General features: G+C 35.4%; 4 protein-coding genes across 5 annotated transcripts; all 4 read left to right on the top strand.

Annotated features, from left to right (window-relative positions):
* Positions 1 to 566: 566 nt before the first annotated feature.
* LOC140839789 (threonine dehydratase 1 biosynthetic, chloroplastic-like) lies at positions 567 to 5,799 on the top strand. Its single transcript, XM_073206729.1, has 8 exons — positions 567 to 1,101; positions 1,608 to 1,787; positions 1,884 to 2,360; positions 2,615 to 2,863; positions 2,952 to 3,025; positions 3,375 to 3,492; positions 5,130 to 5,264; positions 5,363 to 5,799. The coding sequence occupies exons 1-8, from the start codon at positions 643 to 645 to the stop codon at positions 5,495 to 5,497; spliced, it is 1,827 nt and encodes a 608-aa protein (XP_073062830.1). The 5' UTR covers positions 567 to 642; the 3' UTR covers positions 5,498 to 5,799.
* Positions 5,800 to 7,506: 1,707 nt separating this feature from the next.
* On the top strand, positions 7,507 to 9,189 carry LOC140837985 (GDSL esterase/lipase At5g03810-like). Of its 2 annotated transcripts, none has more exons than XM_073204071.1 (5): positions 7,507 to 7,852; positions 7,930 to 8,063; positions 8,210 to 8,443; positions 8,531 to 8,672; positions 8,885 to 9,189. In XM_073204071.1, the coding sequence occupies exons 1-5, from the start codon at positions 7,618 to 7,620 to the stop codon at positions 9,076 to 9,078; spliced, it is 939 nt and encodes a 312-aa protein (XP_073060172.1). In that variant the 5' UTR covers positions 7,507 to 7,617; the 3' UTR covers positions 9,079 to 9,189. The 2 variants fall into 2 exon arrangements, with proteins under 2 accessions (XP_073060172.1, XP_073060171.1); XM_073204070.1 differs by having other exon boundaries at positions 7,509 to 7,852; positions 8,531 to 8,786.
* A 4,015-nt stretch (positions 9,190 to 13,204) lies between these two features.
* Positions 13,205 to 16,824, top strand: LOC140839788 (probable glycosyltransferase At5g03795). Its single transcript, XM_073206728.1, has 4 exons — positions 13,205 to 13,963; positions 14,696 to 14,943; positions 15,355 to 15,703; positions 15,888 to 16,824. Exons 1-4 carry the CDS (start codon positions 13,601 to 13,603, stop codon positions 16,560 to 16,562), a joined length of 1,635 nt encoding a protein of 544 aa, XP_073062829.1. The 5' UTR covers positions 13,205 to 13,600; the 3' UTR covers positions 16,563 to 16,824.
* A 763-nt stretch (positions 16,825 to 17,587) lies between these two features.
* LOC140839787 (uncharacterized) lies at positions 17,588 to 19,769 on the top strand. Its single transcript, XM_073206727.1, has 2 exons — positions 17,588 to 19,118; positions 19,314 to 19,769. The coding sequence occupies exons 1-2, from the start codon at positions 17,808 to 17,810 to the stop codon at positions 19,650 to 19,652; spliced, it is 1,650 nt and encodes a 549-aa protein (XP_073062828.1). The 5' UTR covers positions 17,588 to 17,807; the 3' UTR covers positions 19,653 to 19,769.
* The last annotated feature ends 4,470 nt before the right edge of the window (positions 19,770 to 24,239 follow it).

The following is a 24,239-nucleotide window of genomic DNA, read 5'->3' as shown; positions in this document are numbered from 1 at the left end:
AAATTATCATGGCCTAGCATACTCAAGAATTCCTTAAATTATTACGTTTCAATGTAGGGATTAAAACAAGTTATAAACATCATAAAGAGTTTAAAAGTTTATTTGCTAATTTGTTTTTTTCCCCAAATTTACCACAATTTTATGAAACTTGCTGACTTAAGTTGAGTAAAAACTTATGTAAGACGATTTCAAGGGTTGTATTTTATGAAACATATATTTTATTTGGGTCATCCAGAAAAAAATATTAATTTTTATTGTGAATATCATTGATTCGTCTCACAAATAAAGACTTATGAAACCGTTCTTTAAAAAAAGTCTGTTTAATTAAATATATATATATATATATATCATTATTCTAAAAAAATTAAAATAATAATAATAAATTCTTCCCACGAGGTCGTTTTGTTAGGAAGAAGTACCTTTCCATGTAGTTGGCTTCAGTGTCAAAATTACTCGACATTCAGAAATAGACCCACTCACTGCACTCCGATGACCAAACGTGTCAATCTATGATTCGCTGATGGTCACTTTAGTTTCGTACACTGCAGGTAACGCAGGCACTCCCTGTATAAATTTCTGGACGGTGCCTTCCTTCCTCCCTGGCTTCTCTCCTCTCTGCGGCGGCGGAGTACCAAAGCCCTGATGAAAATGGAAGCTCTCAGGTTCACGGGCCATGCACAATCGCCACTTTTTACTGCAGAATTCACCTTCAAAAATTCCTCCGCCGCCGTAAAGAGCACATGCATAAAGCCATCGATCCATGCCGTACTGTCGAAGTCGACGGCGGAAATTTTACCGGCCCTTGAGATTCCAGTTCCTAGGATGTCTCAGCTGTCCCCGCCTTGGGACTCTGTGGGTCCTTCTTTGGAGAGAGTTTCTCCGAGTTCTCTGCAGTGCGAGAGCGGGTATTTGATACCGAATCTGAATCACTCGGGCAACGGTGCGGCGAGTAACGGTAGCTTGAATGCAATGGAGTATTTGACGAATATACTGTCGTCTAAGGTGTATGATGTGGCGTACGAGTCACCATTGCAGCTGGCCACCAAGCTGTCGGACAGGTGGGGGGTCAATGTCTGGCTCAAGAGAGAGGATCTTCAGCCCGTATGTCTTCAATTTTATGCTAATATTACTTAATGTATGTGGCATATTTCTGCAAGTGTGTCGTTGAGTTTAAATACGGGGAGCAAAAACCCTTTCATATTTGCATGCAAGAAATTTTAGTCTGTAGATTGCCCAGGATTGAAATTCCAATATTTCAGCTGAATGTGGAATGCTGGATAAAATAAGGCAGATTTATTTTAAATCCATTGAAATCATCTTGTAACTTTATCATTATTGTTATTTTCTAACTTTTTGGGGGGATAATTGTCAAGAAATGTTTGTAATGTTTCAATCTTGGTTAATCTTTACACTTTTTCTTCCGTATTTGGGTACAAATAAATTTGTTATTGATTTTGGGAAAGTGAGCTTTATACCTGAGTTTTCCTAGCGTACTTTGTTTTGACTGAGCTTTTGATCGAGGAAAAAGAGAAGATGTAAAGCTCGTAGCTTTACGATGCGGTGTGGTAGGGGATCTTGGAATGTGAATATTATTTTATAATTCCCAGGTTTTTTCATTCAAGCTTCGGGGTGCTTATAATATGATGGCAAAACTTTCGAAGGAACAACTTGAACAAGGTGTAATATGTTCATCTGCTGGAAATCATGCACAAGGTGTGGCATTATCCGCTCGGAAACTGGGTTGTAATGCTGTCATTGCTATGCCCGTTACCACACCAGAGATTAAGGTTATTGTTTATTTAAATTTTTTTAATTGTTTATTTTGTTTTCGAATTTTTTTCCTGATTGATATAACAATATTATTAAAACCTTTATATCGATAGTGGAAATCGGTTGAAGGACTGGGTGCCACTGTCATACTTGTAGGGGATTCTTACGATGAAACCCAAGCTTATGCCAAAAAACGAGCCGAAGAGGAGGGTCGCACATTCATTCCTCCTTTTGATCACCCAGATGTGATCATAGGGCAGGGAACAGTTGGAATGGAGATTGTGCGGCAAATGAAAGAGCCTCTAGAAGCAATATTTGTGCCAGTCGGTGGTGGGGGCCTTATTGCTGGTATTGCTGCCTATGTGAAAAGGGTCTCCCCTGAAGTGAAAATAATTGGAGTGGAGCCATTTGATGCGAATGCGATGGCGTTATCTCTGCACCATGGCCGGCGAGTAATGTTGGACCAAGTTGGAGGTTTTGCTGATGGTGTAGCAGTCAAAGAGGTTGGCAAAGAGACGTTCAAACTTTGCAGGGAACTGATTGATGGTGTAGTTCTTGTTAGCCGGGACGCAATTTGTGCATCAATAAAGGTCAATTTCCATTTGAACTGTTTGGGTTAATCTTTTTTCATCCTTCTTGATGCATTCACAGAGACTGTTGCTGTTATTGCATAGTTATGTTCTAAGTTTGTGCCGGTCTGCACAATAGAGTGTGAAGCTGTATTTATTTTTTGGGACAGTCTGTATGTGTAATGGTTTTATTCAATCTTTGTTCTTTTATTCTCTTGTTATATGGCTTTCTCCCTTTATTTATCTGTCTCGTATTTGTTCTTGCCTTATGACAGGACATGTTTGAGGAGAAAAGAAGCATTTTAGAACCGGCCGGTGCTCTTTCTTTAGCTGGGGCTGAAGCTTACTGCAAGTTCTATGGAATTAAGAGTGCAAATGTTGTTGCGGTAACAAGTGGAGCTAACATGAATTTTGATCGACTGAGATTGGTAACCGAACTTGCAGATGTTGGTAGACGTCGGGAAGCTGTACTTGCCACTTACATGCCTGAAGAACTTGGGAGCTTTAAGCGATTCTGTGAGCTTGTGGGTTTTCTGATCCATTCAGGCCTGTTATTTCTCACCATCTTAGGAAATGCATCCAAGTTTACATGCTTCAATTGTCTGTTTGCAGGTTGGACCGATGAATATTACCGAATTCAAATACAGATATAATTCAGAGAAAGAAAACGCACTTGTATTATATAGGTAAGAGATACATTTCACATATTTCTTCATATTACACAAAGAATAAAGTAAAAGGTAAAGAATTGATAATTAAGTATTTAGACAGAGAAGCTCATTTAAATTAAAAGTACTTTTTTGGCAATTAAGTATTTAGATGGAGGAATTCTTTAAAAAGTGAAATTTGGCTATTGCTTCAGCTTCTTTATAAGAAACTAATGAAATATTTTAATTTTATCCGAACATAAACTGCATTTACTTTTTAAAGTAAAAAATCGCTATAAAAAACTATTCTTTTATAAAGTGTTTTTAAAACTAAGTGTTTTTGTATCCAAATTAGCTCCAAGTTATCTTTTCTTTTTATTTTCTCCAGTGTCGGGCTTCACACTAAATTGGAACTGGATGCGATGATAGAAAGAATGAAATCAGCTCAACTACTGACCATTAATCTTACAGAAAATGACTTGGTCAAAGATCATTTGCGGCATTTGGTTAGGGCCTTTTTAATTCTTTCTAAGATTTGATTGATCTTGCGAACACTTTGTTTCATCAATCTAATTGATACCCATAGCCTTTTTTTTAAGACTTTATAGGAGCTAACTTAGCTTGAAGTCTTGAACAAAGTGACTTTTCTTTTTAGCTCTTGAATTTTGTAGGTAAGCCTGAACCCAAGTTCATACTACTTAAGAAATCATACAGGCTAGCTTATTCATCAATTTCAGTTCAATCTTGTCTTTGAGACGAGACAAGTATGAAACTTGTTCCCTATTGAACTCATTGAAAAGTTATCTTGAAAAGCTTGAGCATTTTCTTATTATATCGAACAAAGTAGTTTATAAGCATTTATCTATGAGGATTGCAATCATATATGAGATGAATGTAGGTTGAGGGAAGTTGCCACTCTTTATGTAGGCTACGTTCCCAAAATATATCGGTTGCCAACTTTAATGTAGGCTACCTTCCCAAAATATATTTTGTTCGTACATGAACAAATTCAATCTGGAAACTCTCCTCCGTAGGTGAGCTTGTTAAGCAAACAAGCCTAGTTTGCTCGTTAACTTGACATATGTACATCTTAATGTTGTGTAGCAGAGCAGGATAGTTGTCTTCCAGACTCGAATATCTGCCATACCTTTTGAAGAATGCAATGGCAGGGTGTGGATTCTGTTAGAATAAACAGAATATAAAAGCCAGAATAAAACATAGTCAGAATTTGTGAGATTTTCAATAAGTTCTTTACGTGAAATAGCAACCTGCTGAAAGTAGGAGTGGCTGAACCTGATGCCTATTTGCTTAGGCAGTTTCTTGAGCAATTCAGTTTCATCGGTTCAAGGTCCAACTTTTCATTTCGATATTGTACATATTATGGAAAGTGAATTATTTAAATAAAAAGGGCTAATGGGGGATCAGGGAAGGAACACAGATGTTTTGGTATTGTCTACATTTTTCCTGTTGCGGTTTACTGCAAAAGACTGTTGTCGGATAAATTTGTCTATTTCCCCTCATATGCTTGAGTCTGTACATATAGTATGAACATATATTTTACTCCCAAGGTAGATTGTTTTGCTTTGAAAAATCTCTATTTTTTTTGGTTTTATAGTTTGTATACGAACTTTAACATAAATGATCAAGAATGTTTTCTTAATTTGGTGTAATTTTCTTTTGCCAAGTTTAGAGTACCGCGCAAGATGATGAAATGTGGATAAATCTGAATCTAGAATAAATGGAATGATTATATTATACTGAACTACAAACATGTTGAAATCATAGTTGGCAGCCTATCACAGAGGAGCACACAATCAACTACGCGTAAAATTCATTGTAGAACATGACCTTTGTTGCTCAATGTTTTTGTTTTTGTTGACATCGTGCTATACTGTGTGTGATGTGAAAGCATGGAATATATGTTTTGGATTCGAATATTGATATAGTCATGCGGTTATTTTTACTTTTTATTAAGTATTCCTCCTCACTCGGATGTTATAAAAATTTTACGTCCTTTGGAAGATGAGGAAGAAGACTACAAAGCATATAGTCCTGATATTCCATTTTTGCCCTTCAGTTCTACATGTATTGGTTAGAGTATACATGCGATTTGCGTGCTTACTTTCTTTTTTACTTTTTCCAGATGGGTGGCCGATCAAATCTTGAAAACGAGCTTCTATGTCGTTTCGTTTTCCCAGAGAGGCCAGGAGCTTTGATGAAATTCTTGGATATGTTAAGCCCGCGTTGGAACATAAGTTTGTTCCATTACAGAGCACAGGTAATTGTGATGATCTTTAAAACATGCCGCCATCAATTTCATCCGTATGCATATGATATTGTTCATCTTTTGTTATATATACACTCACATATCTGTAGGGAGAAACTGGGGCTAACGTGTTGGTTGGCATCCAAGTTTCAAAAAATGAGATAGACGAGTTCAAGAATCGTGCAAACTGTCTGGGATATGAGTATGAAGTGGAAACCATTAACGAAGCGTTCCAGCTCCTATAACGAGATGATGATGCCAGATTTCTAGATGCCAAATTCTCGATCGAAAGGATACACAAGGATTTGGTTGATACTTGGTTCTATGGTGTGGGAATTTGCAGCTTCTATGTCCCCTGGAAGTTAAACATAAACTGTTGTGATCGTGGAGAGTTCAATGTATCTGTAGTAGTATCGTACTTGTAGCCCAGCCGAAATCGCGCGGCACGCAATCTTTTTCGTTACTCGTATGCTTTGCATCAAGAGATTGTCAAACAAGAATCACTTGTCTTGAGAAGAAAATTCTTGATCGAGTGTTTGTAGTGTTATATCTATGTTCCAATAAAATGATTCAAACATGGGAATCGTCAAGTACGAGGCACTACGGAATTAAGGTTGACCATCTACGGTTTGGTTCGATTTTAGAGGAAAATTTGAATCAGATATATTTTATTGGTTTTATAAAATTAAAGCTGAATCAAACCACGAGTTTTTAATAATCAAACCAAATCATGAATTTCGGTTTGATCTGATTTTACACAAATTGAGTTAATATTTTTACTGATTATAAATTAAAATACTTACGCATGTAATAGAATTTTGCAATAAATAACCTATGCAATAAATAAATTTTCAATATAATTGAAGTCGCTAATAGTATAATATAAATTAAAAAATCAAATAAAAAAAATTTTTATCATAGAAAAAGCATATTAAATTAACAAAATTTATTGCACCATTAACTCAATTGATTTTGATCGGTTTGATTAAGTTTTTTTAATCCAAAACTTGAACCGAACTAATTTTTTCAGTTTAGTCGATGTTAAAATAAATTCATATTGTGATTGACTGAAAATTAATTTTAATCACGCCGTTTGGCTTGACGTTTGGTTCAGAACACACACATATGGAATACATGAATTGGATCAAACCTATAATTGGTAGACGTGATCAGACTTATATGGGCACTACCATCACTTCATTTTAACGGATAAGATTTTGCCAAACATACAATTTCAAAAAAAAGTGGGTCTTATATATATAGACAAATCTTGGTCATCTATCCTATCATGGGACAATGCCCACATAGGTAGGATGAAATAAACCCTTATAATTAGATAATTCCTCTGCATCTCTCTCTATTCACATAATTCGAACATGAAATTTCGGGTTAGGAGATTCAGACTTGATGTCAATAGAACCAACTTCAAATATCCATGTCATAAAAAAGTTTTTTATTTCTTTCAATTTTCGTACTTAGCTTGCTAATATAATCAGTTCATTATTCTAAAAAATACTTTATTATTATTATGTAACACAAGGCACAATCATACATTGTAAAATGCTAAAAAAAAATACCCTTTTCCTTCGCACAAAGCGTGCAAAATACTCCAATAAAAAGTAACAAATATTACAATAAGAAGCGTGTTTGAGCACACCAAATTCCCTTGTGTTACTAAAAGTGTGTTTACCCTCCAACGTCCTAACCAAATCTTTTGTCCCATGCAGAATTAAATCCCCCCCAAAATAGTATTAAAAGAACCAATAATTCCACCTTTTCATGTTCAAAACAAGTAATGTGCATCTCAATAATAAAAAAATTGAAGTCACTTTATTGCAATACACACCCATTGCTTCATCCAAAGGAGCCAAACATGAGACATGCGCCCATCATTGGGTTAATTCAGACAGCAAACATGAAACACACCCATTGCTTCATTCATATTTTGGTAATTCAGACATGTATTCTGTAAACTGGTTTCTTTTTTACTTTCTCTGGTATATCTTTTCGCGTAAGAAATGTGAATATATATATATATATATATATATATATATATATATATATATACAAGAAATGGTTTTTGGTCAATTGGTAAGAAGGCATGAATGAACCCATGATTGCTAGCTGAAGTACATGCAGCTCACGCCAACATACTTGACTGATAAATGAATACCATACACACAGAAACAATTCAACAAATACTCATATTTTCTATATATATATATATATATATATATATATATATATATATATATATGAAAAGCAATATAAAAAACACAGTGTGGTGATTTGCATCAACGAGCCTTCCATGTGTTCTTCCCCCTAAGCCACAAAGTAACATAAATCTAAAGAAATCTTGAAACAAATGGGGTTCGTGAGATACATAATAGGTGCACTTCTTGTTGTGCTGTTATCGGTTTCTAATGGGGATCCTCTGGTTCCTGCACTCTTAATCTTTGGGGATTCTGTGGTGGATGTGGGGAACAACAACAATATGCTAACCTTGATCAAGGCCAACTTCCCTCCTTATGGAAGAGATTTTGTTTCACACAAACCTACCGGAAGGTTCAGCAACGGAAAACTCGCCACGGACTTTACTGGTAATTTGATGATCAGTCCCTTGTTCTAATGCAAGTTTTCACCATATACATGTATGCTCACACACGTAAACACACAGCGGAGTATCTTGGGTTCAGTTCATATCCACCGGCGTACCTTAGTGAAGGAGCCAGAAGAGGGAACAATATTCTCAATGGTGTCAACTTTGCCTCAGCTGCTTCGGGTTACTACGAGAGTACTGCACGCTTATACGTAAGTGCTCCATCACATGTAAATTAAAGATTAACTCGTGTAAAAGAATATCAGAAACTATTACAAAATTGATATGTTCTGAATTTGTTATAGCTAGTTTTGTGAACCGATGTAACAGTTTTACATAATTGTACATGTGCATGCAGCGGGCCTTGACGTTAAGGCAGCAGCTAGCATATTACAGGGAGTGGCAGGGCCGAGTGGTGGACTTAGTAGGAAGGGCTAAAGCCGATGATATATTCTCTGGAGCAATTCATCTCATAAGCGCGGGGACGAGTGATTTCATTCAGAATTATTACATTAACCCAATTCTCAACACACTCTTCTCTACGGATCGCTTCTCAAACTCACTCATAGAATCATACTCTAGCTTCATCCAGGTCTTAAACTCACTCATAGAACAATTTTTCGACAACCCGTCATCCGTGCATGAATTAACACGAACAATATTGACTCGTTATGGGCAGAATTTATACAATCTTGGTGCTAGAAGAATAGGAGTTACATCTCTACCACCCACAGGATGCTTGCCTGCAGCAATTACTTTGTTTGGATTTGGAAGAAACGAGTGTGTGGCGAGGCTTAACCGAGATGCCGTGGCATTTAACGGTAAACTTAATACCACGTCTCAGATTTTGAGGAATAGGCTTCCTGGATTGAAGATTGTTGTCTTTGACATCTACAATCCTCTGCTGGATATGATCGTTCACCCGACCGACAATGGTGAATTTACAAGATCCTAAAATTTACATTTTTGGGTATTTTTTTTCCATTCAAACATTTCCTAATAAAACTAATGCATAGTTCTACTTTTTTTCCAGGATTTTTTGAATCAAGAAAGGCCTGCTGTGGGACAGGTGTGCTGGAAACATCATTTCTATGTAATGTGAGGTCTGTGGGGACATGCTCCAATGCCACGGAGTATGTTTTCTGGGACGGATTCCATCCTTCTCAAGCTGCGAATGAGAAATTGGCCCAGAGTTTACTTGAGCAAGGATTTGATCTCATAGGGTAACCTATGTATCTATATATTATATATATGTTGATTTGGAGTTAACGAGGTTCTATTTGTGTAAAATTTGGACTCGATCGAGAATATTGTTGTTATTATATTATTATAAAATAACTTCCATTTAATAAAATACCCAAATCAAGCCACCATGCTTAGCAATTTATTCTTAAATGATTTTTGTAAATAAAAAAAATTAAGATATCCAAATTTGTCCGAAAATGCGATTCCTGCTCAAAACTGTTTTAACGTGATATGCAGAAGTTCAAAGCCCAAAATTTGCGAAGAAGAAACTCGCCATAAACCTACTATACTCCAACCTATATCATCTAAAATATATGGGCAAAAAAATTTGTGTGAGACAGTCTCACGGGTCGAATTTGTGAGACGGATTTCTTATTTGGGTCATCCATGAAAATATATAATTTTTTATGTTAAAAGTATTACTTTTATTGTGAATATGGATAGGTTGACCCGTAATATCCATGAGACGGTCTCACATGAGACCCACTCAAATATATATGCTATAGTTTAAATATTAATGCTCTTTTACTAGCATTCAACTTCAACAGCAAGCCTTTGCACTGAAGATTTGCAACCAGTAGCCCCAAAAGTCTTCTCCGATACATCGATCGAGCAAATTTGCTGGCCAACACATGCCCTTCATCAACTTCCTGATATCTGCTGCAATGGTTCCTGATGCAACCCGGGAGAAACTGATGAGTTGGGTCGAGAACTCTGCCGAAATTGCTATCAAAATATCGAAGGAAACTTGAATAGGGCGTTCGACTTGAATTGTGACTTCTCGAGTACTTTGAGAGATCTGCGAACAAGAAAGTAACCACGTGAATGGGCGTCGGAGGGGTGTTCGACGTGACCACTCCGATGCTTAAATCAGCAGGGTACTCAAGCAATAAAACCAATGTAGCCAAGTGATGGCTGTGTGATTGGTGTAACAAAGAATGAAATAAGAGTATTAAATGTATGAGTTAATATCTGAATGGGAAATAAATGCAATAACCTGATATTTATAGTAGAGGATGCAATGATGACCTTGTTTCTCGTGTTTGAGCATTAATTATAATAGGGTGGCTGATTATACCCTATTGCTCTGACATGTCAAATCGCGTACTTGTCATATCTAGGATACTTGATTTATTGACAACTTGCATTAGTGTCAGAGGTAGGTCGGATATTCACTCTGTCTGTCGGCAGCATTAAATACTTCACCCATATCGAGGTGACTGAGCAGAATGCCTCTCAGGTTAACCATAGAAGAACTCGGGTACTTCATATCTCGGGGAAATTGTGTCCCGGATGGTACAATGGCTCGAGTCATTAATCCATTCTGCCATGTTATCGACCTGAGGGCGTCCCATCCTGGTCCGGACACTAACCATGGATATACTCCATGGCTCGGGAAGTCCCAGGGCCCATCCCTGACCCGGGACGTTCCGGGGCATGAGTTCCCATGTATTCAAAGTCTTCATGTGGTTTGGTGACTTCTTACACCGTCAATTGAGAATCTGACGTAACTTGGAGTCCTCGATAATTGTTTATTTAATTTCATATATGCTGTTGAGAACAAAAAAACATTAAAATATGGTAAAGTCTTTTGTTTCTTGATTTGCGGTTATTCGAAAGATATAACTTTAAATTTATGTTTAATCTATAATCCTAGCAACAATTATCTTGTCTTTACGCTATTTATGAAATAATATCTGTAAACAGCACTGAGCAAAGAACTTCTATATTAATTTCAGATTTCTTAACCTCTTAAATTCAGTTTACTTTATAAGTAATAACCTTGATGCAAAATAAATTGATGAATGGCCCATTTTGGAAACCAATTCAAATTGGGCCTAGAGGTCAACCTTGAACCAACAAATTAAAGGTATTAATTTTTTATTTTTTTTTATTTGAGAAAATAATTGTTACAATTTGATCTTGAATTAGATATCTAGTTTTACACTTGAGATTTTAGCTGGTACTAATAATTTTGAGTATGTCTCTTGTGAGACGGTCTCACGAATCTTTATAGGTGAGACGAGTCAACTCTACCGATATTCACAATAAAAAATAGACAAAAACTTGTGTGAGACGGTGTCACGGGTTTTATTTGTGAGACGGATCTCTTATTTGGATCATCAACTAAAAAGTATTACTTTTTATGCTAAGAGTATTACTTTTTATTGTGAATATGGGTAGGGTTGACCCGTCTCACAGATTAAGATCCGTGAGACGGTCTCACATGAGACTCACTCTAAAAAATAATACTCTTAATATAAAAAATAATATTTTTCATTGATGACTCAAATAAGATATTCGTCTCACAAAATACGATCTGTGAGACCGTGTCACACAAATTTTTGCCAATAATTTTTTAGTTTTTGTATTAATTAAAGATTGTAGATCTCATAATCTCGTATTTTTGTGGTTTGACTTGCTTGATATCCAACTTCTACGGCACGGATGATCAACGATTTTCATGCTAGGGAGAAGCACCTTAACAGCGCAATCTTGTTTTTTAAACAAAAAAAAATATAATAATTAAATTATCTATGACTTTACGAGATATAAATTTAATGGATTTTAAAATATACATCTATATTGCCCAAACTCTATTTGCTCGACTGAATGAATAAAAAATTTGAATTGTTTATATTATATATCGCTCATGAAAAATATATTAATGTCTTCTTGTCCACCTAAACTGAAATGGTGATATCACGTTTTTATTCGTCGTTTTATATATATATATATATATATATATATATATATATATTGTGAGCCGGTCTTATATATTTGTTAGACGGATCGACTCGGCCCATATTTGGAATCAAAAGTTATACTTCGTAAATTTGATTCGTGAGTTTTTATATTACTGCAGGATTACGAAAGCATTTTTTAATAATCGTTATTATAATTAATATTTTCTTGAAGCTTCTGTTTGTTCCTTGTCACTATATTTGACCAATTTATCTTAGCATCTCGACAATTCTAATTGCAAGAATTTATCGTCGTCACAACATTTTTATAAATTATCTTATAATTGATTGTAGCCAAAACGGTCCTTGTTGATTTGAAATTAATATGTTCAAAAAACACTAGTTTTACATAAAAATGCCATATGTTCACATATTGGATTCGTTTCGAGTTGATATGTTACTTGTTAATTAATTTATAAAAAAAAATATCGATATCACTGTATCATTTATATGGTTTTGGAGGAAATTATAAGTTTTCAAAATAAATCGGTAATTGTTTTTAAAACAACTAATTACACGTCGTAATTATTTTTTTTTTACAATTTATAAGCTAGCTAGCTATTAAATTTATTGGTAAAAACTTGTGTGAGACGGTTTCATAAGTCGTATTTTGTGTGACCGATCTTTTATTTGAGTTATCAATGAAAAAATATTATTTTTTATGCTAAGAGTATTACTTTTTATTGTGAATATAGGCAGGATTGGCCCGTCTCAGAGAAAAAGATTTTTGAGACCGTCTCACAAGAGACCTACTCAAACTTAAAATAAAAGTTGGGTGATCCTAATTTATTTTTAACATATTATCTGAATAAAATTAGATACAAAACTTCTTTGAGATCGTGTTACGTCTCGATTTTGTGAGACAGATATATCATATAACATCATCCATCTAATAGATATAAAATAATGAGATTACAAATTTTGAAATATGATAGGCCACATAAAAAGTTTTCTAATTTCAGGAACAAAACAAACTGTCAAACAAAAGCGGACAGACAGATCAGCATATTACTAAATATTATTTGTATGATAAGATAATTACAGAAATAATTAAATTCCCCATAGAAGATGCTAATCACCATATTTGTTGAATTTATTTTAATACCCATTTTCCATATATATTTTCCAAAAACCCGATTTTCCATATATATTTTCCAAAAACCCGATCTGCGCAGCATCCCACTCTCCTTCTCAAATCTACTCGCGACAGGCGATCGCCACGTGGAGTAACATTCTTTTAGGAAACACGTGGCGTACATAACCCCGCGAGTGGAGTCAAATTTATCGTTACGCGATTGGTGTTCAATTTAAGGAGAAAATCCTCAATTAATTTTGGTCTACAGAGATTAACCAGAGGGGCAGAACGGGAACAGAAAAAGTGCGTAATTTTGCATGAAGAAGTCGAATACAGAGACAGAGAACAGCCGACGCTTGGCGAATTAGCGTGTTCGGTGTTCTAACCATCTCTCGCCAATTGTTAATATAAATCGCTTTTCCGAGAAAAAAAAGAGCCTAGAATTACTCAATAACACGCAGTTGTTCACTCCCATATACGAACAAAAATTGTGTGTAGCTCATACGTCACAGGAGGAGAAGGAATTAAAGAGGATCATCATTGAAGAGGCTGAGAGTTGTATAATTAGACTGAGAGAATTAATGGTCTGGCTGCATAAAAAGTTATTTGCGTATTTGAGATATTGAATCGAGTGGATTATGGAGATTTGATCTGGTTTTTGAGGAGGGTTTTTGTGGATTTATTGATGGAGGGAGGGTGTAAGAGGAGAGTGTGTTCATGCTGGAAAACGTCGTCGTCTTCGACGAGGCTTCTGGGTTTTATTCTTCCATTAATGGTTGTTTTCGGGGTGGTGGGTTTAATGGGTTCGAAGTCTTCCAGCTACGATCATCCTTGGGTGCGGAGTTCTCTTTTTCCTGGTTATAGTAGTCAAGGAGCGTTGAGTGTCGAGAAGATTATTCCGCCGCCTGGAGACGGCGACGAAGCTTTTGATGTGTGGCGGACGGTGGTGGGTAGCGAAGAAAAGGAGGAGGCGCTTTCGGCTGACTACGATCTCAACCGCTCCGCGGCACCGCCGCTTGCCGTTGTAGCTACAAGGATCGTGCCACATGTGAGAAATCTTGTTTTATTATTTACTATTATTATTATTTTTCAAGTGTATTTGATTTTAGTATAAATTTTTATTAAAATTCTTGATTCCAAAATATTAAAAATTAATGGAGTGAGTAATTTGAATTTAATGTGAATTTTTCTCCGGATGAGTTTAGGTCCAAACCTTGTGTGAAATTTTAACATAAAAACATTAGGCAAAAACATATATATATATAATATATATATATATATATATATATATATATATATATATATATATATATATATATATTTGGGTTGGTTAATGTTTCATTTTGCGATTTTAAAAATCGAAAAAGAAACTTATTTCCATATACTCTAATTAGCTAACAAATAACATGATTCTGGAAAAATTCCATGTGATAACGTTATAAATTCAGAAGCAACTATTTTCTGGTCCCTAGTAGTTCTTTTTTGGAATTGTTGGTAATTATTTTCCTCGCCTTTATTCCGTTTGTGCAATTGTGACATTTCTTGCATTTGTAGGCAAAGAATCTTTAATATTTTATGAGACAGTTGCTTTCCAAATTAAGGGATGAAAATATTTGAAATTTGACTTTCAGAATTTTTTCATTCTTGGTTTTACATAAGGGCGATTTGAATATGTTGGTTCATTCATTGTCTTATATAATTAATCAAAATCGTGAAATTAATAACTGATCTTTGGTTTTATATATAAATCTTTCAATAATAATAATAATTATGTAAGCAGGTAGAGGAGGGGGAAGAAAGTTCTATAATGTCTAAGAATGGATCTTATATTAATCCATCATCAAATGAGACTCTCATCCTTTCAACAAGTCCGAGAATAAAAAGAAGGTTCAGCAATTTAGAAACTCTTGAAGCCCGACTCCAACGAGCTCGAGGCTCAATTCGAGATGCGAATAATGGAAATGGAACATATGACTCAGACTACATACCTAACGGTGCAATCTATCGGAATCCACTGGCTTTTCACCGGTATGTTACATTTGTTAGCTTTGTAACATGGTGTTATCAAGCCCTCGTCATCGGTTTAATTGAAATTTAAAAAGTTTAGCATATCAGTAGATGTAACTTTGTTAATATATGCATGTGCGACTAAAATTTTTGGCAAGCCTAACAGCAGTCTTGCTCAATGGGTTCAACAATATGCCTAGTGGTCTCGGAATCGACCTTAAGTACTACCGACACCCCTCAGATGTCGAGGAATTTATGAAATTTTGTTACTTTGAGTGATGAGGTTCAGTTTTTCGAGTTCCTCTTGAGCTTCGGAGCATGGTGCTGCGTGTGATAGTTCGAGCTTGTGTTACTTCTATCTTGCAACATGTAGCGAGATTCAAATTATGTTAATTGATGACAGATTTTAATAATCTTCATTTGGCACATTAGGAGCTATTTGGAGATGGAAAAGCAGTTCAAAGTGTATGTCTATGGAGAAGGAGAGCAACCTATTTTCCACAATGGTCCTTGTGGTAGCATTTATTCCATGGAGGGAAACTTCATATATAAGATGGAAACTACAAAATTTCGGACTAGGGAACCCGAAAATGCGCATGTTTTCTTCCTCCCCTTCAGCGTGGCATCAATAGTCCACTTCATATATAATAAATCTCCAAAAGATCATTGGTTGCCAATGAAACAGACCGTGAAAGACTATGTCGATCTTGTCTCTAAGAAATATCCATATTGGAATCGAAGTCTTGGAGCTGATCATTTCATGCTGGCTTGCCACGATTGGGTAAATACATCTAGTCTTGTGTTTGTTTTTCTGTGTTTTTCGATTTTCTTGCAATGTCAAATTCCGTTACCGCATTAAATTCTTGGTATTGTGATTTTTGTTAAAAGTATCGAACTATTTGTTCAGGTCTCTTCCTAGAAATCTGAGATGGTTTTTTGGCCGATTGTTTATATTTTCATTGCAGGGGCCCGAGCTTTCTAAATCCGTTCCCTGGCTATTTAACAACTCAATTCGAGCTCTATGCAATGCAAACATGTCAGAAGGATTTCAACCCTCGAAAGACGTCTCAATACCAGAGATCAATCTACCTGGTCGTCATACCAATGGCTTGATCGGTGGTCCATCCCCCTCGAAACGACCGATCCTCGTTTTCTTTGCCGGTGGACTTCACGGTCCCATTAGGCCGATTCTTCTCCAACATTGGGAAAACAAAGACCAAGACGTTCAAGTTCACAAATACCTACCAAAGGATGTCTCTTACTTAGCCATGATGAGGAAAAGCAGGTACTGCATTTGCCCGAGCGGGTACGAAGTCGCGAGTCCAAGAATGGTCGAAGCCCTTTACACCGGTTGTGTTCCCGTGCTCATCAAGGATAACTATGTTCCCCCGTTTAGCGACGTCTTGAACTGGAAGTCGTTTTCTGTCGAAATATCGGTTACAGAGATCCCAAATCTTAAAAATATTTTGACTGGAATCTCTACGAGACAGTACATTGCAATGCAGCGACGGGGCGTGCAAGCGAGACGACACTTCGAGGTGAATTTGAGTCCTAAGAGGTACGATGTGTTTCATATGACACTTCATTCGATTTGGCTAAGGAGACTTAATGTTAGGCTACATGGGATTGAGGATTCATGACAAAGTTGTTTTACTAGTCCGAGAATCACATTAGGTGATGCGTATCATTGCAGTGTAAAATAATTGTGTTCGCTGTCGAATATTTGTATAAATTTTTGGTTGGATTGATACATCAAAAATACCACCAAAAATATGTAATATCATGTATTGGTTTCCAACTCTGTTACTATCATGGAGAATATCTGTAACGGAGACAAATAATGTATGGTCTGGTTTTTTGGGGTTTTTTTTTTTTTTACTTTTCATTTTGTATTGAATTTATTTAATACATTTCTAAATTTGCCATCACATTCTTCTCTTTTTGACGGAGCCATCATATTTTTTTGGATAAAAGGAAATGTAAAATATACAAACATGTACACAAATATTTATGTCGATGAGTCGATGTTGAAACTTTTCGAAAATGAAGTCTTGAAATAATTTTGCATGTTTGTTACATCATTATCTTGTAAATTGGATCTCGCAAGATTAAAGTGACTATGAGATTAAACTTTTGGGGCATAATCAATTCCAATTATAGTGTCTTTTATCTGAAAATGTTTAATTTAATAAATAAATTATTGATTATGTTAGATAACAAGATTGATATATTATTAATCAAATATTATGTGATAATATTAAGATTGTTTGATTCAATATTTTGAATATGTGATTAACTTTTACATATTAAGAAATTTATTATTATATTTTTGCTAAATTTACGTATTTGTTGTACACATCTGAAAACAATACATAATATTAAATAATTATAATAATAATGTTAATAATAAATATATTAATAATATTTGAATTAATAAATGTAAATATCATAAAATGATTTATATAGGGCTCTCATTTCTCGACCAGTTGTTTATCTACTTTTAATTTTAATTTGTAAAGAAAACTATTTCTGAATAAAAACACATGTCCGTATTAGAACTATAACGTGGATTAAGTCTGCTTCTGGATCGGAGGATAAAGCCCGCCGCCTCTCGAGACTTCTACATGTCATCCCACTCTAGCGCCACAGAACGCCACATGGCGTGGCGATGGAGTCCCACGACGCATCCATTTCTACCTGTCAGTCTCTGAAAAATCTCATTAATTTTTAAAGAATCACCTAGCCAGCATATATTCCCCCGCTTGGTGATAAGATCCCATAAATACCGACTAAAAGCTTGAGCAAGTTAATAGCATTTCATCATATCATCTGTTTCGAGTGTTTGGTTCAATTTACTAATTTAGTTTAATTCTGCGGTTACTAGAATGGCTTCAAGACAAGAAGAGAGGGCGGAAGCAGGTGCGAGAACAGAGCCGGAGGAGATGAGTGAAGCGAACAGGGGAAGGAGAGAAACGGAAGTTAAAATGGAAGAACAGCCGAGGCATTTAAATCAAACAGGTGGGAAGCAAGACGAGTGGGGGCCCGGGATCATTGAGAACCTGATCAGTACAGTGCAGGAAACGGTAGGGCAGGCTAAGGAAGCCGTACTGGGTAAGTCTCAAGAAGCTGCGGAAAGTACCCGTGAGACTGCGGCCAAGGCTGAAGAGAAAGGGAAGGAAATGAAGGACTCTGCCGCCCAGAAGGCTGAGGAGTACGAGGGCCATACGGCCGAGAAATCTAAAGAGATGAAGGACTCTGCGTTAAAGAAGGCTACAGAGACCAAGGATTCTGCAGCAGAGGAGGGCAAAGGGACGAAAGATGCCGTGGAGGGGAAAGTTGGCGAATATAAAGACTATGCTGTGGATAAAGCGCAACAAGCGAAGGATTCAACAATGGATAAAACCAGAGAGACTAAAGATGCAACAATGGAGAAGGCCGGTGAGTACAAGGATTATACTACTGCGAAAGCCAGGGAAGGACAGGATACAACTGTGGACAAGATCACTGAATTGAAAGATTCGGCAGCCGGCGCTGCTAGACGAGCTATGGATTACTTGATTGGAAAGAAAGAGGAGTCGAAGCAAGCGGCGGAAGAAACTGGCGAGACCGCGAAACACAAGGCGGGGGAAACTGTAGGGCAGGCTAAGGAAGCCGTACTGGGTAAGTCTCAAGAAGCTGCCGAAAGTACCCATGAGACTGTGGCCAAGGCTGAAGAGAAAGGGAAGGAAATGAAGAACTCTGTCGCCCAGAAGGCTGAGGAGTACGAGGGCCATACGGCCGAGAAATCTAAAGAGATGAAGGATTCTGCGTTAGAGAAGGCTACAGAGACCAAGGATTCTGCAGCAGAGGAGGGCAAAGGGACGAAAGATGCCGTGGAGGGGAAAGTTGGGGAATATAAAGACTATGCTGTGGATAAAGCGCAACAAGCGAAGGATTCAACAATGGATGAAGCTAGAGAGACTAAAGATGCAACAATGGAGAAGGCAGGTGAGTACAAGGATTATACTACTGCGAAAGCCAGGGAAGGACAGGATACAACTGTGGACAAGATCACCGAATTGAAAGATTCGGCAGCCGGCGCTGCTAGACGAGCTATGGATTACTTGATTGGAAAGAAAGAGGAGACGAAGCAAGCGGCGGAAGAAACTGGCGAGGCCGCGAAACACAAGGCGGGGGACACTACAGAAACAGCCAAGGTTAGCAGATTATGAGTTTAACTCATTACGGAATATTGTTGGTTGTACTTCTTTGTATCATTTGTTTTCATGGTTCTGGAATAACGAATAAGAAATATGTGTAATTTCTCGATGGCAAAGATGAAATAGAGATCTAGTTTTATCCTAAAATTGAATCTGCCCTCCGGCATTTAATCCGCTGTAAATGTGATGCAGGAGAAATACGAAGAGACAAAGGAAGACGCGAGAAGGAAAATGGAAGAGATGAAGATCGAAGGAGAACGTGAGAAAGATGATGACAAGCAGCAAACAGAGAAAAGAGAGGTTACATATGGAGGCCACGGTGAGCCGAAGCCAGGACATCGACTGGCGGTAGACAGCGAAGGGACGCCGGTGGTGGTACCAGTGGATGATACGACGGGTGGAAGAACCGCTTCCACCCTGAAAGAGTCGGATCAGCTCGCGGCTCAGACGTTCAACGACGTCGGACCGATGGATGAAGGGGGCGTGTCTCGTATACGTTTGAATCGTTCGGGGAGACGCCACGTGTCTTAAAGGAAATATATTTTGTATATATCTCATATCTGTATATATTATGGGAATTTGTGTATGTTGGGGATTGTCATCTTTTGCTATTATATAAAATAAAATAAAATAAAGATTAATATTGAATCTTGTTTTGTTTTTTGTTTTGATTCTAATCTGAAGTTTTTGTTTTAATTTTTTATTTTTTTAATTAATCCTTGATCACGTTTTATTTTTGTGCGCTATACAAATTAACAAAAGCTATACTTCCGTAGTGGGGTCCTAAATCAAATGTACGTTGCTTGATAATCGTGAAACCTTTCTTTTTGTAAAGGTGAGACTTTTTTATTATCGGTATCAGTATTGATATTATCATGTTAAATAGTTTCTTAAAAAACTAGGTTTTCTTTTAAATAATAATAAATTATATATAATCGAGTATAAATTATTTCAATTTAAAAAATGAGAAAAATTTGTGTGAGACGATTTCAAGGGTCGTATTTTTTGAGACAAGTTTTTTATTTGAATAATTTATAAAAAAATATTATTATTTATTTATTTTTATTGTGAATATCAGTAGGATGGATATATAATAAAAATTTGTAGGATTGATATATAAAGATTTGTAAGATTGTTTTTAAAAGATCTAATTTTTAAAATTTTATGAATAGATATGGTGACATTTTGTTAGTTTTCAGCATCTCGACGCCATCTCTGGTAGCTTCCATTAAGGGTGGGCGCGAGTCGGATTTTTGGGTTTCGAGTAGTTCGGATCGGGTACTCGATTTTTTCGGGTAGTAGTTTCTTACCGAATTCGATCCGATTCTGGATAATACCAGTCTTTTCGGGTACCCGATAAGGTCGGGTTCGGGTAGGGGTCGGGTTCGGGTTTTTCACACAAAATAACATTTTATCATTTTGTTCCTATCAAATAGTATGTGACGAGAAAATAGGCTTATCAAAATAATATTGTCTGGTGAATGTCTACAAAAGTTAATCACAAAAAAATCGAGATTACTATTTAGATGCATATATAAAAATTAACAAGTCTAATCTCGAAATCTAACTTAGATCTTCGCCAAAAAAATCAGAATCAACTTCTTGTTTGACTTTCAAAATATCATCTCGAATCACCTGCACAAAGATGTAAATTTATTAACAAAAAAATGAACATCATAAAACAAAAATAAAATGTATCAATAATTCATGTTTTTCATCAATGAAGGAAACAAAATTCATAAAATAAATAATAATAAGATTCTCATGCATAAACTCCCAACTTTGAATTTATTACATTTTTTTTCACCTTTATTGTTGAATTAGTTATGATAGTCAAACATCAATAATAGATGTATCAACACCCAATTTTGTCAACTCTACAAAATAAAGAATGAAAATAAAATGTTAATATTTCGAAATGTTGAGATATATCTAAAGTAAATAAAATTAAATTAAAATATCTTTGTCAATCATTTCAAGATATCTAAGTAGATTGGAAACAAACATACAACCCATATGTTTTTTTTTTCAAAATGGGTTTTCAATTTATTAATGAGTAGGTCTCATGTGAGACCGTCTCACGGATCTTAATCCGTGAGACGAGTCAACCCTACCCATATTCACAATAAAAAGTAATACTCTTAGCATAAAAAGTAATACTTATTCATGGATGACCCAAATAAAAGATCCGTCTCACAAATATGACCCGTGAGACCGTCTCACACAAGTTTTTGCCTTTATTAAATTGGACTGATTTAATTATAAACTCAAATGTTTTTTTTTATTTTTAAAAAACAATCGAATACTCGATCGGGTAATTCGGGTAGCAATTTTATACCCGAACCCGATCCGATAAAAATATAATCGGGTTCGGGTAATTACCCGATGTTACCCGACAATTTCACCCGATCGAGTTCGGGTCGGGTGGAACTCGAAAAACCCGATCCGATTGCCCATCCCTAACTTCCATAGCACTGTTTTACCCTTGACTCTTGCCGTAGAAGTTGTTCATTTAGTAATTTCTTAATACAAAATTAAAAACAGTTCTTTAAAATTGCAAATAATTAATTTTTTTAAAATTGTGTACGGATTTATTGAAAAAGTTTCGAAATTATTTCGTTAGAACAAGAAAAACATCAATACAAAAACATTTATGAAATATAACTGATCAATTTAATAAAATGTATCTCTTATTCGATATACAAAAAATATTTTTTTTATATCAAAATATTAATTTTCATCATATGTTAAGTCAATTTATCTCAGCATAAAATATGTTAATAAAGGAAGATATCTATTACTATTATGAGTGAGTCTCATGTGAGACCGTCTCACGGGTCATAATCTGTGAGACGGGTCAATCCTACCCATATTCACAATAAAAAGTAATACTTTTAGCATCAAAAGTAATACTTTTTCATGGGTGACCCAAATAAGAGATCCGTCTCACAAATACGACCCGTGAGACCGTCTCACACAAGTTTTTGCCTACTATTATTAAGAATATCTATAATAGAGACAAAATAGTGTCTTGGTCTGTTTTTATATCTTTCAATTTTGTCCTTATCTGATATCAATATTACACTTTGGTTTTTATTTATTTTAAATTTCAACAAACATTTTTGTTTTTATTTTTTTAATTACAACAATTCAAATATCACTTTAATCTCTCGATAATTTGTCAAATTTCACTTTAGTCAATCGATAATTATATAAAAAAATTTACACACACGTTCTGCGTGTGCAAAGTAGTTAGTTGTAATAAAGAAAAGGTCCATAAATAAGAAGCGAAGAAATGAAGTCTAATTGGTTAAGTGAATTGGGCTGAACATCTGCATTTGAGATGAATGTTTGTGATTCAAATTGTCACCACTCTTTTTTTAGCCCACGACCAAAACTGTCGGCCAAAGTTGGCATAGTCTCTCAAAAACTGGTATTAAAATTGAGGATTTATGATTTGCTTTTAATTCATCAAGGTAGGAATATTATACCAAAGATCTCTTAATCTTTGGGTTCAGTTCGTTCCTCTTCTGCCGAAACCGAAACCAAAACCGGAATCGTCGATTTTCGAACCGTGAGTTTGGCGGGGATCTTGGCTTAGAAAGGATGCACATCTTAGTTGACGAAGCACGACTCCCTGGATGCTGCATTGGGAGTAAATCCCCCGTTGCATTACCCACTTTTTGATGGAACGATTCGAAACCTTCGTGCGCTAAGTAAGACCCAAAATTACGAAGAAAAATGGGACAATCCTATGTAAAATATTTTTTTGATCCACACCGCATCCATTCGCATCAATCCCCACTCACATGCCTATAATAAATTTAAACATTTTGTGTGATTTTTTTTTTTAATTGGCTTGTTTCGATTTTCTGGAATTTTCATATTTAGTTTTATTAGTGTTTAATTTCTAATATTGTTGGTTTAAGCTATCGAAGATATGTTTTGGTCGGTTGGTTTTTGATGATGTGTATATCTTTATTTTATATTAGTTGAATTGATAAGTTTATATTAAATACGTGTATAGGTTTGTATTGATAATATTTTAAATTCTTGATTAAATAATGATAAAACGTAATCAAGATTTTATTAAAAAAATTATGACGAGATTTCGTGAAGACATAGGCTTGCTAATACTAATATTATGATGTGTATCACTTGAAGCACGCGACTTTTAATTTGGAGAAGAAACTCTAAATTGTTCATTTCGCGTAGTTCTTATGAGAGAACAATCCATTGTATCGAAGAGAATTCGATTGAGGCAGATCCTGAAGATGAGCGATGTTCACCGAGTGAAATGTATTGAATGTGTGTTATAGATGCGTCATTAAAAAAAAGAAAGTTTTTTAGTTTGAATAAGTTCATGTATGATTATAAAATTTTATGTCTAGTGGATTCATTTGATATCTGAACATGACCCCATAGAAGTAGGTCTTTTGACGGAACTTATTTTACAGAGAGATCAAAATTCACATAGAGATGGAATTTCGAAGGTATATTTCGATGTATACGACATTGTTTAGTTTTACTAAAAACTCATCTCATTAAAATGGATGGAATTTGAAGAGATTTGGATTTTAAAAATAAATTTTGAACAAAAATCCCTTTTTAAATTATGACTAATTCTTTTCTTCTACCTACCTTAAATGTATTTTTTTAAAAAAAGAAAGAAATATCGCAAACAAATACTAATTTCATCTCGAATATAAATTCTATTGTAATTCCCGCAGGATAAAGGGTCCTATCGGCCCAGGTCAGATAAATAATTTTTAATTTAAGTCCCCTGAAAAATTAAAATAATAATATGTGGGTAATTTTTTTTTCCCGATGTTAGATATTTATGAAATTTCCCATCAATTATTATCTTTTTAATTTATTAGATTAATTCATCTGGAAATCGAGGATCATTTCAGGCTTCAGTCACACCAAATAATTACAAGCTTCCAAAATTCGTTTGCAAATAACTTATAATAAATTTATATATCTTTAATATATTGATCCACGTATAAATTCTCAAAAAAATATATAATATAATAATAAAAAAATTTAATCTAAGGACCTGAAACCAATATGAATCGGATGAAAATCAGTGGAAGATTAGTGAATTTTCTCTCTATC

This window comes from Primulina eburnea, chromosome 8 (genome assembly GCF_022965805.1).
Source record: "Primulina eburnea isolate SZY01 chromosome 8, ASM2296580v1, whole genome shotgun sequence".
Taxonomy (NCBI): Eukaryota; Viridiplantae; Streptophyta; class Magnoliopsida; order Lamiales; family Gesneriaceae; genus Primulina; species Primulina eburnea.
This window is presented reverse-complemented; position numbering and strand designations above follow the sequence as displayed.